This window comes from Natrix helvetica (genome assembly GCF_964273705.1).
Source record: "Natrix helvetica genome assembly, chromosome: 4".
Classification (NCBI taxonomy): Eukaryota; Metazoa; Chordata; class Lepidosauria; order Squamata; family Natricidae; genus Natrix; species Natrix helvetica.
This window is the reverse complement of record NC_138550.1, coordinates 62724559-62741508: the sequence shown is the minus strand read 5'-3', so window position 1 is coordinate 62741508 and position 16950 is coordinate 62724559. Positions and strand designations below refer to the sequence as shown.

The 16950-nt window shown below is 36.5% G+C and overlaps 1 protein-coding gene across 3 annotated transcripts in view; it reads right to left on the bottom strand.

Annotated features, from left to right (window-relative positions):
• RPGR (retinitis pigmentosa GTPase regulator) overlaps positions 1-16950 on the bottom strand; it is a 108155-nt gene that overhangs the window by 22761 nt on the left and 68444 nt on the right. For all 3 annotated transcript variants that reach the window (XM_081950050.1, XM_081950051.1, XM_081950052.1), the window contains exon 12: positions 181-272. In XM_081950050.1, the coding sequence (XP_081806176.1) occupies positions 181-272 (92 nt within the window). The remainder of the gene's footprint in view (positions 1-180; positions 273-16950) is intronic.

The following is a 16950-nucleotide window of genomic DNA, read 5'->3' as shown; positions in this document are numbered from 1 at the left end:
TTTGGAACTGTCAAAGCATTCCAGGTTTTTTTCTGTTGAACTGTAGTTGAGCCAGTATAGTTAGAAAGAAAATCTGGCACACAATGGTTCTGTTACAATTCAAATAATGCATTTTCCTATTTTGTGTATTTCCAGGTTTTTCTGCAGACCTCTTCAACCATTCACTAGTAAATACATTACCATATTTAGGACATCTGTAGTATCACCAAGGGTTCTTTCTTCATTTTCATCTGAATCATTCTCTGTATCACTGTTCTCTTCTTTCTTATCTCCTTTAAAACAAAATATATCATACACTTTGAGCCTTTGGGGAGAAAAAGAATTTGTCCTGTTAATAGTTAATACAACAGGAGAAACTTTTTGTCTCAATATGCAAATAAAGAGAGACAATAAAATACAAAGAAATTTTCTTTCATAAACTGTCTGTATTTGTGAATAGTATTATAAGATAAACCCCAGGAGCAATAACACAGCACACAGAGCCTTAAGACAATTAACAGTGGTTTATATATACAGACATATGCAGACATATACATGCAGATATAAAAATCCCTTACCACACAGCTCGGACACAAGGAGAGAAAATGAGATACATGATGAGAGAGGGAAAAGCACTCTAATAACCACCTATATATATAGAACCCCTGGTGCCCATGCAATGAGTCCTCCCCATTGCATCAGCCTACAAATTACAGCTTACAATCTTTCATCAGCTGGCAGCTATTAAATCCTGGTACCTTGACACTCTTCCCATTTAAAGCTGTACAGTTGATAACCCAAATGCTTTTACACATACTTTATACTTTTCCTACACACACATATTTTGTTACTATATTTCATATAACAGTTTCTCCTTTACAGTTTCTCTCACAGTATGTCTACATGTTTACATTACATTACATTACATTAATATTTACTTCTTTCACATTTACATTACCTTGGGTATTACCAACATTTCCTGGTACTGTTGATGTTCATACCTAACACTGTATGCTCTGATCTCACTTACAGTAAACTGTTCAGGAAGTACACCTTTGTTACTTCTCTCAGATCGTCTTGGTATTGTGTGTTCCTGTGTCACTGTTTCCTCCTCTTTTACATCTATGTCATCTGTGCTTTCACATTTTATCAAAATTCTATCCTCTTTTACAGTGGGGCAAAAAAGTATTTAGTCAGCCACCAATTGTGAAAGTTCTCCCACTTAACAAGATGAGGGAGGTCTGTAATTGGCATCATAGGTAGACCTCAACTATAAGAGACAAAATGAGAAAACAAATCCAGACAATCACATTGGCTGATATGGAAAGAATTTATTTGTAAATTATGGTGGAAAATAAGTATTTGGTCAATATCAAAAGTTCATCTCAATACTTTGCTATATATCCTTTGTTGGCAATGACAGAGGTCAAACATTTCCTGTAAGTCTTCACAAGGTTGGCACACACTGTTGCTGGTATGTTGGCCCATTCCTCCATGCAGATCTAGAGCAGTGATGTTTTGGGGCTGTCGCTGGGCAACACAGACTTTCAACTCCCTCCTAAGGTTTTCTATGGAGTTGAGATCTGGAGACTGGCTAGGCCACTCCAGGACCTTGAAATGCTTCTTACGAAGCCATTTCTTCGTTGCCCAGGTGGTATGTTTGGGATCATTGTCATGTTGAAAGACCCAGCCACGTTTCATCTTCAATGCCCTTGCTGATGGAAGGTGGTTTGCACTCAAAATCTTACGATACATGGCCCCATTCATTCTGTCCTGTACACGGATCAGTCGTCCTGGTCCCTTTGCAGAGAAACAGCCACAAAGCATGATGTTGTCACCCCCATGCTTCACAGTAGGTATGGTGTTCTTTGGATGCAACTCAGCATTCTCTTTCCTCCAAACACGACAAGTTGTGTTTCTACCAAACAGTTCTATTTTGGTTTCATCTAACCATACGACATTCTCCCAATCCTCTTCTGGATCATCCAAATGCTCTCTAGCAAACTTCAGACGGGCCTGGACATGTAGTGGCTTAAGCAGGGGGACACGTCTGGCACTGCAGGATCTAAGTCCCTGGCGGCGTAGTGTGTTACTGATGGTAGCCTTTGTTACGTTGGTCCCAGCTCTCTGCAGGTCATTTACTAGCTCCCCCCCCCCCGTGTGGTCCTGGGATTTTTGCTCACCGTTCTTGTGATCATTTTGACCCCATGGGGTGAGATCTTGCGTGGAGCCCCAGATCGAGGGAGATTATCAGTGGTCTTGTATGTCTTCCATTTTCTAATTATTGCTCCCACAGTTGATTTGTTCACACCATGCTGCTTGCTTATTGCAGATTCGGTCTTCCCAGCCTGGTGCAGGTCTACAATTTTGTTTCTGGTGTCCTTCGACAGCTCTTTGGTCTTACCATAGTGGAGTTTGGAGTGTGACTGTTTGAGGTTGTGGACAGGTGTCTTTTATATTGATAACAAGTTCAAACAGGTGCCATTGATACAGATAATGAGTGCAGGACAGAGGAGCCTTTTAAAGAAGAAGGTACAGGTCTGTGAGAGCCAGAAATCTTGCTTGTTTGTAGGTGACCAAATACTTATTTTCCACCCTAATTTGCAAATAAATTCTTTCCAAATCAGCCAATGTGATTGTCTGGATTTGTTTTCTCATTTTGTCTCTCATAGTTGAGGTCTACCTATGATGCCAATTACAGGCCTCTCTCATCTTTTTAAGTGGGAGAACTTGCACAATTGGTGGCTGACTAAATACTTTTTTGCCCCACTGTACATCTCTATCTGACTTGGTCTCATCTTCCGACAAATTAGAACTCCTTATTGGCATAAACACATCATGATTTGCATGTATTCTATTCCAGTTGTTCTATTCTGCAAAATTAGCAGATCTGGAGATCACTACTCGCTTAGTACCATCTGTAAACCTGTACCCCTTTGTTCCTGGCTCATACCCAACAAACCGAAGCTTTCTGGCCGTTCTCTGACCTTTTCTCCTTGTAGCTTTTGGAATATGTACCCAGGCATAGCTACCAAATGTTCTAAAATGTATTAAAATTGTTTTTTTATGCATCAGGAAATATGGCATTTCCTGTATTGCCTCACTCCATATTCTATTAACTATATAATTCACTGTCTTTATGGCTTCTCCCCAGTAAGCTTTACTCATGAGCACATCAACAAGCACTGCATCTTTCATGGTCTGTAATACACCGTTTCTTCTTTCAGCAACCCCATTCTCAGCAGGCAAATATGGATTTGTTTTTCTATGCTGTATGCCTAGATTGCTTAACCACCTTTGAAACCTCTCAGACATAAACTCTGTTCCACTGTCTGTTTGCAACTGCCACACCTTACATCCATGCTGTCGTTCTATGAGTGTTACCCATTTTTTTTGAATTGTTGCAGTACTTTGGTCTTATCTTTCAGTAAATAACAATACCCATATCTACTGTAATCATCTACTATGATTAAGGCATATCTCCCTCCTCCTAAAGAGGGTGCTATAGGACCAACCAAATCAGCATGAACAAATTGTAATACACTGTAGTTTTTGCACTTTTCTTACTTACAGGATACATTTTGGCTTTTGCTTCCTTACACACAGTACAATCCAAATATACATTACATTTATTTAACTTCAGTCCCTCAGCTATGTTCAGCATCTTTTTCAATACATTAAAACTTGCATGCCCCAGTCTTCTATGTAACAGGTGCATATAGTTGTCATGCGTAGGAGTATTCTTAAGTACCATGCACAATTATGTTCTTGCATTCCCAGAATATACAGACCATCCTTTTTAACCCCTTGTGCACATACCTGTCCATTTTTCTTAATGGTACATAGTTCCCCAGCAAATACTATTTCATAACCCTGCCTATCTAACATGGATATATTCAAAATTGTGCTCTAAAGCAGGTACATATAACACATTATACAATATAGCATCTATTTCGGGTACATACACATTACTTTCCCCTTTTTACAGCAGCTCTCTGTCCATCAGCCAGACTAACCCACATTTGTCTTGCTGGTTTCAAATCAAGGAAAACAACACTGGAGAACCACTCCACATTTGCTGCTTAGATCCGTGCCCTTGTCTTGCTGCTCCTCTGTTCCTCCTCTCAGGACAGCATCTCTGGAGATGCTCAGTAGAACCACACATGTAGCATCTCTTCACAAAGTTAACTCTTTCAGTTGCTCTGCTGGCATCCTGGACTGTCGCAGATGTTGGTCTGTGCTAAACGCTCTCGCCTCCCTTTCCAGGTCTCCTCTCTAGCCATTTCTGTTCCTCCTCCAACAACTGATCAGTTAAATATGCCATGGTTAAATCCTATTCTTGCATGGATTCTAGACTAGTCACAAGAACGTTCCATGAACTGTCCAATGAACTAAGCACCACATACACCTTGTGTGCTTCAGTAAAAGTCATTCTCCTTTCTTCCAACTCAAGGAATGTCCTTCTCATATTCTGCAAATGTGTGGACATATACTCTGCTGGCTTCAGCTGTGTCTTATACAGTTTCTTAGTCAGCAACACCTTACTACCCGCAGTCTCTCTCACATACACACTGTGCAATGCCTCCCAGCAATCTTTCGCAGACTGGAGACCGCTCACGTGTAGCAGCTGGCTGTCTTCTAAAGCAAGAATTATGCTGGCTAGAACCTTTTCATTTTTCATCTGATCCCCATCATCCAGGACTGCTAGTGGATTAGTAACAATCATCCACAACTCCTCCCTTCGCAGATACATCTCCATCTTCACATTCCAGGAGTGGTAATTTGTCTCAATCAGCCGAGACACCAAGAAACCTCCTCCCATTATGCCAACTGAGGCCATACTGCCTACTAATCACTATTTAAACCACTTACTGTAGTGCAAGTTCACACTGGGTTACTCTTCTCTCTAAGCTCTCTAGTCACTTTGGCTCTCTCTCTGGACTGGGCCCATAACATGTCAGAGTTTTAGCAGTGTGACTAGTATTATGAGATAAATCCCAGGAGCACACAGCACATAGAGCCTTAAGACAATTAACAGTGGTTTATATATACAGAAATATACAGACATATAAGTGCAGAGATAAAAATCCCTTACCACACAGCTAGGACACAAGGAGAGAAAATGAAATACACAATGAGAGAAAGAAGAAAGCCCTCTAATAACCACCTATATAGACACTCCCCATACAATGAGTCCTCCCCATTGCATCAGCCTACAAATGACAGCTTACAACCTTTCATCAGCTGGCAGCTATTAAATCCTTGGTATCTTGACATACACCTTGATGTGGTACTAGAAATTACTACCATTATGCAAACAACATAAACCTCTGAGCTGCAATATTCTCTCGATAGCCACATTTACTAGACTCACCCCCATCTTAACCCAATTCATGGGGAATCAGGTCTTCCTGGTCTGGAAGGAATGCCTCCAAGGTCATACCAGATGTCAATATTTAAGTAAAGGGACTGGAAGTGCTCATTCATTCTGACCTAGTGATGATTTGGTAGAGGTTGTCCCACAAATAAGATGACCCATTATTCACTTCAAGATTTTATCCTGCCCAGTGCACGGCTAATGTTGCAGTGACACGATGCATCTCATGGGTCTCCATAGGATCATGCCAAAATCTGAACTGCCAGGAGGTCTGGATGGACCTAAATCACCTCGGAGGGGTGATGAATAAAGAGAGCACACTCCACTGATCTTAGGGAGCCCACAAAGCCGGTGAAGGCTCTCAAACTCAACAGGAGGGAAAAGACGGCCATTGTGTACCACGCCAAAGCTGTGACAGCCACCAGATAAGAAAGTGTGGAAGATTGAAGAACAGTGGGATCGATCTGGTGAGAGACTCTTAACTTTTAATTTTTAATTTTCACGGAAGAAAAAGCCCCCTGGAAAATATCTGGGTGAAAGTGGGACCTAAAAAGGAGGCGGCAGAACTGTTTTTCTTCCATCTCCCAAGAAAAGCAGTGAGTAAAGCCTAAGAGCCATTTTTAATACAGGAAGTAAAGTCAAAGAACTTTTTTAAAGAGTGGAAAAAAACTTTATAATTAGGAAAGCTGGACTAGGGAACTAAAATATAATAATAATTAATTAAGAAGCGTTTGGATACTACAAAACGTGGACATACAGACCTTTTCTTTTTATAAAATTTGAATTGGAGTATATTATACAAAAGAAGGAAGAAAAAGAGAGAAGTAGAGCAATAGTGCCACCTGCAGGCAGAAGTGAAAGCCGGGAGGTGCAAGTGAGAAAAGGGGAAAAATATAACCTTGACAAACTGAAGATAAAGACTTACTGCTAGACAAATAACTCTCACACTAGAAGTTGTTTATGCTGAATAGCTGAGAGCGAAACACTGAGATCTTCTATTTTTAAACAGTGCATCTCTTGGAACTTAAGCAGAAATAAACAGATAAAACGAAGTAGAATCTGAAACCAGCAAAATACTCCCCTTTCTTTTGCGTTTTATAGGAGCCTGGGGAGGGTGAAAAGAGCCTCCCCCCCCGGAGGCCGTCCGGAGGCTTCAGGGACCGTCCAGAGGCTTCCCTGAAGCCTTCGGAGCGCTTAAAACCACCCTCTGAGCAAACCGGGTTGCTCGGAGGGTTGTTTTAAGCGTTCCGAAGGCTTCAGGGACCATCCGGACGGTCCCTTAAGCCTCCGGACGGCTTCCGGGGGGGCGGGGGAGGCTGTGACTTCCAGTTTGCTTGGAGGGTGGTTTTAAGCGTTCCGAAGGCTTCAGGGAAGCCTCCGGACAGTCCCTGAAGCCTCCGGAGGGTCTCCAGGGGGGCGGGGGGCTTTTTTCACCCTCCCCAGGCTCCTATAAAGCCTCTAGAGCCTGGGGAGGGCGAAAAAAGCATGTAAAAATTGGGGGGGTCACGCGTTGTGCGTGCATGCGCACTGGGGCGGTCACACATTGCATTATGGGTGCGGCATGCCCGCACATGACCCCCCTGCGCTCCCACTTGTGGCACGTGAGCCAAAAAAGGTTCGCCATCGCTGCCCTAGAGGTAACAAAAAAAAGTTCTTGCCAAGATTGATGAAATATTTAGAATTCATACCAGACAGGTGACAAGAAATAGACTTCCTAGATAGGTACATGTGAGATTCACTAAAAAAGCAATAAAAACAGAGATTCTACAAAAAGCGAGAGATGATCCTTTAAAATACAAACGGAAAGAAATAGTAGTTTTAAAATAAACTCTGAGAAGAGTTAGAGAAATAAAGAAGGAATATAAATTTCTGATTAAAAACAGCTAATTAAAAATAGAGTGAATTTTAGATGGCTGATACCGGAGGGAATATTGGTGATCCGGATGGAGCAAAGACATAGATTGGATTCTATAGAAAAAGCAGAACAATTTTATGAGCACTATTTTGGACCACAAAAGGAAATGAGGATAAGAGAGGGAAAAGAGGACAGGTGACAAGAGGAAGCTACAGGAGAGAGAAATATACAACAAAAAGAAGAGAAAAGAGATCTGGAGGAAACAGCAAAAAGAGAAGGAACAAAAGCAAAAGAACTGAGAGATAAGAGTGACTAGAACAACAAAACCCATTTATAAGTAAAATTATGAAAGAAGAATAAAATTACTATCAATTAATATAAATGGATTGAACTTTGCAATAAAAAGGAAAAGGACTTTCAGTAAATTAGAAAAATTAAACTTGGATATAATTTGTTTGCAAGTTCATAATAAAAAACAACAAAATATTAGAATATCCTAAAGTTGGGAATTTATATACTTCTTTATCACAACAAAAGAAGAGAGGAATAGCTTTTTATGTAAAAGAAACAATAAATGTCAAACAAATTTTTATAGATGAAGAAGGATTTTTATGGTGGAGATAACAATGAATTACAAACAGATACTTTTAGTAGCAATATACGCACCAAATAGCAATCAAGAGGAAGATGAATGGTGAGAGATGCATCCTAAGGAAAATCAATATTCATTTTATTCAAACAAACATATGTCTTGGTCAAGAAGATATGATTTGGATGTCAGCAGAGCTAAAATCAATGTACAAGAAATATAGAAATAAGCAATTGGGCAGACCACAATTCGATAAAAGTTATATGGAAGGGACAAAAAAGGAAATCAAGATGGACGTTGAACCAATCAATATGGATGATGAAGGAACTCTTCACCATCAAAATGATGATAAAAAGAAAGTGTTTCAAAATTACTATGAAAAACTACATATATGATCAAGAAACAATTTCAAAAGATAAAATAAAACAATATTTAGAAAAGCAGAATTACTTAAAGTACCTGAAACAGTGAAAGCTATGTTAGATGAAGGCATAACAATGATGGAACTTACAAAAGGAATTAAGAGACAAAAGAATGGCAAAACACTGGGTCCAGATGGTCTACCAGCAGAACTCTACAAAGACTTACAAAACATTTAAAGTATACCAATGTTGGAAGAATTCAATGAACTATTGCTAGAAGCGAAAGTACCAAATTCATGGATGAAAGCATATATTACTCTTATACCGAAAGAAGACTGTGACTTACAACGGATTAAAAAAAACTATAGACCGATATCCTTATTGAAATGCTGTTTATAAAATATATGCCTCAATGATTGCAGAAAGACTAAAAAGATTCTTAAATCAATTTATACATTCAAATCAAATGGATTTTTACCTAAGAGACAAATTAAAGACAATACGAGAATAATTTTAAATACACTGGAGCACACTCAGAGAAGCAAATCGCACAAAAATAATTTGACAATGTGAACTGGCAATTTATGTTAGCACAACTCGAAGACATGGACTTTGGGGAAAGATTTATTAGTATGATTAAGGCGATATATTATAACAAACTGCAAAGCTGATGGTAAATGGAGATATGACTGAGAAGGCTAGCATCAAAAAAGGTACAAAACAAGGATGTCCCTTGTCTCCCCTGCTATTTATATTGACACTGGAAGTATTAAATAGAAATATTAGACAAGATACAGAGATAAAAGGTATGGAAATAAAAAAAGGAAAAGTATAAATTGCAGGCATTTGCAGATTATTTAGTTTTCATTCTGGAAGATCCAGAAGAAACAGGGCCTAAATTAAAAAAAAATAGAAGAATACGGCAAAGTGACAGGATTGAAAATAAAGAAAGAGAGGACTTCCTGCGGTGATGTCACTTCCATGAGCTAGCTCTACTAGCTTTGCTCGAGTTTCTGTTGTGAAGATCCTGAAAATGGACGAGTTGAACCTGGAGGGATCAATAGGAGAGAGGGGAAGCGTGGGCACCAAAGGAGGAAGCAAGCAACTTTCCTATCGGACAAGGGAAAACCCCTTGGAATCACCGGAGAAAAATTGGTATCCATCGCTGATTTTGGGTGGTGACTACCGCACATGAGGGAGAGAAAATAGCAACACAGCAGCATTGGTGAGAATATTTAAAACAACTAAAACAGTATAAATTATATTAAAGACTCATTGAGCTAGAATTTCAAAGCTTTGAAACGAGCTGGATACAGCTTAATATCGGCAGCAACAAGAAGAGGGAAAGAAATCAATTTCCTATAGCAATAGAAGGTTTGGAGTGAGTTGAGAACAGAACTAAATAAGGAGGGATTTGGACAACAAACAGAAATTGGAGCCAGACAAAACAGTGACATTTGTGAAGAAGAGGAAAGAACTATTTTGGAATACTTGAGAGAAAGTGAAATATAGAAAAGCAAATATCGGATTTTTTGGAGGAAAAAGAAAAACCTTATATGAAAGAAGAGTAACAGCGCCATCTAGTGGAGAAAGAAATAAGAATTAAATACAGGATTGCTGATGCAATTTGGAAAAAGATTTTGTTTTTTGTGATCTCTGAAATCGGATTAAAAAAATAGGAGGAGAACATTGAAAGAAGAAATAAATATAAACTGAACTGTGGTGAGATAAAATATTGTTAAATAGTATTGAATCATATTATATTTGGAAGAGAGTGTGTAGAAGATATATGAAATATTGAACTATTGGTGATACTTTGAAATTATCAATGTTATAAATAGATGACATAACATTATATAAGAATTAAAATTAAGGATTTATTAGCCTAAACATAGTGTATACCTAGAGAATAGGAAAAAAAGTTATATAGTGTTGAAGTGGGGGGTGTTAGTTTGTAATTATTAAAGAGACGATATAAAATTGCATACTGAATCAAATTAAGAATGTGTTAGGTTTAATATATTCAATATATATTCAATATTGCATGAATATTGTGTGGATTGACTTGCATACTAACCCAAATATATAGAAATTAAGTTGTTAGATTGTAGGATTGAATGATATTAAATTGAATTGAAATTTGCATGGAAGTGGGAAAGTTTAAAGACTGAAGGGGCTGGTATAAGAGAGTGGAAACAAGCAGTGAGCAGAGAGAAGTATATGTTATTGTGGGAAAAAATTGTAAGGAAATTAAAATCAAAAATGACAAGTACAACAACAATTAGTAAAATGAATAGAAAGGCAGCATCCAATCCAACATCAGCAACATCTTCACCCTCAAATCAGCACACAATTGAGAGCACACCGGGTATAGAGAAAGCGAGCTCAACAATGAACCTTCAGTGTATGCGAGAAACAATGCTGAAAACACAAGAAACAATTACAAAAAACACAAGAAACAATTACAAAACACAAGAAACAATTATAAAAACACAAGAAACAATTACAAAAAATCACAAAGAAACTAGGAGAAATCATGAAGAAATTACGGTAAACTAGAAATGGGAAAAATGAAGAGTGAGATTAGAAGAATAGATGATAGAATAGGGAAAATACAAAGTGAAATAACAAAAAATGAACAAAAAATTCAAAAAGTAGAAACAAAGGTAGAAAAGACGGAGAAGAGAATAGAGATGGTAGATGAAAAGCTGACTACACTAAACAGACAATTAGGGGGAAAATAGTGTTTTTGGAACTCAAAAAAGCTGACTTCTTTCTGCGCTTTCAAAATATAATAGAAGAAAAGAAGGAGGATTTAGGGAAACAATTACAGAGATTGTTGCGAACGTATTACAAAAAAACAAACAAGAAACGAGAAGGGACATAGACGAGGTGTATTGAATCCACACAAATTATGCCAGGAGACACAGGCTCCCAAAAGAAATCCATGTACGCTTTACTACAAAATCGGTAAGAGATGAAGTATATAAGAAAGTGAGAGAAGAACAAATAACAAATAAAGGAAGAGAGATACAAATCCTGAGACAAATCCCGAAAATAGTGAGAGACCAGAGAAGGCAATACCAGTTCCTTACACAACAACTAATAAGGTACAATGTAATGTTCAGATGGCTCACACCAGAGGGAGTGATGATTACCTGGCAGGATAAAAGATATAAAATAGACACAGTTGAGAAAGCACAGGAGTTCTTTGAACATCATTTCACTGCTGAGGAAGAACAAGACAGTTAGAACAATTCATCAGTGGAACAGCTTGCCTCCAGAAGTTGTGAATGCCCCAACACTGGAAGTCTTTAAGAAGATGTTGGATAGCCATCTGTCTGAAATGGTATAGGGTTTCCTGCCTAGGCAGGGGGTTGGACTAGAAGACCTCCAAGGTCCCTTCCAACTCTACTATTGTATAGTATTGTATTAAGACAGTAAAGAGGAACCAGAGAGTAGAAGTCAAGAAGAACAGTCATTCTAGGAGGAGCCATGTCGCGATGATACAACGTGCGGTCTCGACACTCCAAGACCGCCATTGACACTTTTGCTGTTGGATGGTCCATTTGGACCTAAACCGTCCTGTAGAGACGGTGATTAGGAAGACAAAACCTTGCTGGTCTCAGGGACACCGCAAAGTCCCTGATTGACCCAAGGGAAGCTCTTCAAGCCGGCGGTAAACAGGCAGCCCCAGGCTGATGAAGTCAGGACGGCTCCGGAAGGAAGGAAGTGAAAAGAGAAAGTGAGTCCATCTGGTGAGGTATTTTTTTTTTCTATTTGGGAAAAGACTGCCCCAAGAAACTTTATTTTTAAAAGCCAAATTAGATCCCTAAGCAAAAGAATTAAGCGGCGGAATTAACTTATACTGGATTGCTTTGGAAAGCTTTTTTTTTCTTTGTAACTATACTTTGTGGATTGAAGTGCTCGCAACGTTTTTCTCCTCTTAAAGTGAACGGATTAATTTTTCTTCTGCTGCTTTTTGTTACTTTATTTTTTGACTTCTGGACTAAAACCTTCCTTTTTATTTTAACAATTCTTCCTATTACTTGTTATTAAATTTCATTAAAGAACTTTGTTTCCTATGTGCCAGAGATAAATAAGAAAGTGAAAAGTAGCAACACTGCCACTCTGAAGGAGGTGGAATTTTTAAAACAATATATCTCTTCTTTTTTCCTCTTTGATCTTACTGACTTTGTAGCTGAAGGGTTTGCAATTTGTTTACAGAAACTGATAAAGAGTCAAGGGCACGAAGTGTTTTTGCAGGTGCTATTGAGAACTATTTTGGCAGGGGAGAGAAAGGGGGAGAAAACACAACCCTTCTCTTTTGAAGAGCACAAAAGAACTTGTGTTTAAGTCAACCTAAAATTCAAAAAATAAAAGAGGCCTCGAAGGCTAGAGCGGCAGTGGTTATTAGTTTTTTTTCTTTTTCCTCCTTCTTTTTTGGAAACATGGATCAATACGCAGATGAGGAAACTTTAAAATTCCAAAATATCCTGGCTGGAATTCAAAATCTATTGGAAGGATATGGGAGAATTGAGAAGAAGTTGGAAAAACTAGTGTTCCTCACAGCAAAAGATGAAGGGGTTGGAGCCCCCAAAATTAAAGGGGAGAATGAAGACATAGAAGATAAAGACAAGACAACAGATGAATTTATTAATGGAGCAAATGTGGGTGAAAGTGGAATGAAGGGAATATGGAAGAGGGAATTCGATGAACTGGAGCTCTACCCCAGGTTCCAAGATACAGAAGAAGAAAAAAGGATAATGATGATGGATTTAAGAAGAGAAATTTTTTCAGAAGCATGATTGACAACCAAAGACAAGCTAACTTTAATAACAATTAAGGGCAACGTTGGAGGGCAACGAGATTACCTGAGAGATCCTTCAAGGAACAAAGTGCGGAGAGAAGTCTATAAAAACCTTATAAAGGAGATAAAAAGAAGACTGACACCGCAATTGGCAAGAGAGATAAGACTGTTTTGTTACTGGAAAGATACAGGTTAACAATGAAAGTTGATAATAAAAAATTAGTTAATTTTGGTTGAGCAATAAGTAGGAATTTAGTAATTCTTAGATTGTTTTAGATTGTTATTAAATGTTTATTCGTCAACAAATAAGTAACTATAATAATAATAATGAAATGATAATGGATACATCTTAATTATATTTTATATAGACCAAAAAAGAAAAAGAGATGGTCAATAAATCAAAGAATAATGAAAGATAAAGAGTATATAAAAATGATAGAAAGAGAATTGAAACTTTTCTACGAAGTAAATAAGAAAGAAGAAACATCGTTATGAAATTTATGCGATACTACAAAAGCTTTTACAAGAGGGTTGACAATAGTGTATTTGGCAAGGAAAAACAAGGAAAAGAGACAAAAACAAGAAACATTAGAGAAAGAACTTAAAGAATTGGGAATGGACCTGCAAAAAACCCCACAAGAATCAAAACTAAAGGAGAAAAAAGAACTAATAAAACACAAATTAAATTTGATGACACGAAGAGATGGCCCAAAAAATCAAATTTGCAAAACAAAACTATTTTGAAAATGCAAATAAACCAGGAAGATGGTTAGCACACAAATTGAAAAAAGAAAAAGAAAAAAAATAACACATCACTTACAAGATGAAAGGGGAAACATACAATACCGGAAAGAGGGGAAAAAATAATACAGAAATTTTTCGAGAATCTGTATAGCAAAGAAAATATATTACAAGACAGTATCGAACAATACTTAAATACTAAGAATCTACTTGAAATTGAAGAAGAGAGAAGAGAAATGCTAAACCAAAAAATCACAGTGATAGAATTAAAGGAAGCATTGAAGAGACAAAATAATAATAAAACACCGGGCCCAGATGGTATACTGTAGACTTTTATAAAGCCATGCAAGAACAGACAGAAACAGTGATTTTAGACTTATTTAATAAAGCACTTATAGAAGCAAAGTTACCAAAATCATGGAGGGAAGCATATATAACATTGATACCCAAAGAGGATTCGGACCATCAACAAATAAAAAATTACAGACCAATTTCTTTACTAAATGCAGATTATAAAATCTTTACATCACAAATGGCAGAGCGTATTTAAAAAATATTAAATGAAATTATCCACACAGATCAAAACGGCTTCTTACCAAAACATGTTAAAAAACAATATGAGGATAATTATAAATACACTAGAATATTATGAAGAGAATCCGGGAAAACAAGTTGCACTGGTCTTTTTATATGCCCAGAAGGCCTTTGATAACTTGAATTGGCATTTCATTTTTATTCACAATTAAAAATGATGAGATTTGGAGAAAAAATTAGAAAAATGATAGAATCAATTTATTCGGCCCAGACAGCAAAAATAATAATAAATAGTGACACTACAGAAGAAGTTAAGATATGAAAAGGAGTGAGACAGGGTTGTCCATTATCACCTTTATTATTTATACTATCTCTGGAAGTTCTACTAACAGAAATTAGAAACAATCAAGAAATAAAGGGATTAAAAATTTAAAAAGAGGAATATAATACACAGGCATTTGCGGACAATATGGTATTCATATTAGAGGATCCATTAAAATCAGGAATTAAATTAATCCAAAAAATAGAGGAATTTGGTAAGGTAGCAGGACTTAAAATTAATAAGAACAAAACAAAGATCATTATGAAGAAATTTACTAAAAAACAAGAGCAAGAATTAAGAGGAAAACATGGGAATGCAAATAACAAAAAGTAAAGTACCTAGGAATTTGGCTGACAGGGAAATGCTCAACAATTAAAGAAGATAATTATGTTAAAACGATTCAGAAAATTAAGATCTGGAAAATTGGAGAAAACTACAAATATCCTTAATGGGGAGAATTGGCATCATTAAAATGAATATACTAAATTTTATTTTTATTTCAAGTGGTGCCAATTAGCCTAGGGAAAATTTTTTTTCATAGATTTAAACAAATTAATTGCACAGTTTATTTGGTCAGGGGAAAAAACCACGAATTAAATTAAAATTGTTACAAGACAGTAGAGAAAGAGGAGGATTTGGACTTCCCGATTGGGAGCTTTATTACCAAGCAGCAGCTCTCACCTGGATAAAGGACTGGGTCAATTTAAAAAACAGAAGATTATTAACAATAGAAGGTTATAATTTGGAATTGGGTTGGCACATCTTTATTTGGGATGGGAAAGACAGGATTCATAGCTATTTCCAAAAACATTTAATTAGAAAAGCTCTACTGCAAACATGGTTAAAAATCAAAACAAAACTTTACAATAAAATCCCAACCTGGCTATCCACCATGGAAGCTCTGATATACCCAAACGTATTGGACATAAATAAGATAATAAGATATAAAGACATATTAGACAACCAAGAAAGGTTAAAAACAAGGCAAGAACTGAAAGACGAGGGAATAGACATTGGCTGGTGGCCCTATTTACAAATATAGGCAAGGTATAAAAAAGACAGGGAAAGGGACGGATTCTATAAGGAGTCGCAAGAGCTGGATAAAATTTTACAGGAACCCGAAGAAAAATTGATTAAAAAAATATATCACTACTTATTAAAATTTAAAATGGAAGAAGAAACTGTGAAAGAAACGATGATAACAAGGGTGATAAACTTTGGGTATAGTATAGAATTGGCGGAGTGGGAAAAAAAATTGGGAAATAAACTACAAATTAACAATGGCAATGGCTTATAGAGAGAATATGTACAAGATGTTCTACAGATGGTACCTTTCACCAGCGAGAATTGCAAAAATGTTCCCGGAGTGTTCACCTATCTGCTGGAAATGCAGCAGACAACATGGAACATACTACCATATGTGGTGGATGTGCACACCTGCGAAAAAGTATTGGAAAAAAATAAAAGATTGGCTAGAGATTACTACATATCAAATTGCACTAAAACCTGAATTATTTTTGTTAGGGATTATAAAAGGAAATTATGAAAAAAATACTAGATACTTAATTTTACACATCGTTACGCAGTGAGAATTATATTTGCACAAAACTGGAAAAATAATTATATACCAACAGAAGAAAATGTAATAAAAAAAATATTGGAATGTGCAGAGATGGATAGGCTCACGAAAGAACTAAAAGAGAAAGACGAATCTGAATACTACTCCGTGTGGGATTTATTGTACAATTGGCTAGAGGAAAGGAGGGGAAAAGCAGGAAAGCAAAAAAGAAAGGAAGAAAGATCAACAAAACAATAGACAACTACAAAACCGGAAAAGGATTAAAAGATTAAAATATGAGATAGACTATAACAAATAAATATTACACAAAATGACGTAAATGTAGTAAAAACTGTTAGAATATATAGAATATTACATATAGAATGAAAAAAATGTATGAAATAATGTAAATGCAGAAATATATAAAGTCATAGTTATAAAAGATTTAATATATTATATATTATACAAAATGACATAAATGTAGTAAAAACTGCTATACATAGAACATATAGAATATTATACATAGAATGAAAAAAATGTATGAAATAATGTAAATGCACAAATATATGAAGTCATAGTTATAAAAGATTTATTGGTATAGATAAAGCAGACACAACAGATAGGTAAAAAATGTAATGTGTTGCAAAGAGGTGAAGTTTGTACAAACAAAATAAAATTTAATTTAAAAAAAAGAAAATAAACAAAGAGAAAAGATTTTAGTGAAAAAATTGACCGGTAAACAGAAAAAAGAATTAATGAAGAGAATAGATATTCAGATTACTAAGAAAGTAAAATACCTAGGGATTCAGCTGACAGCAAGATG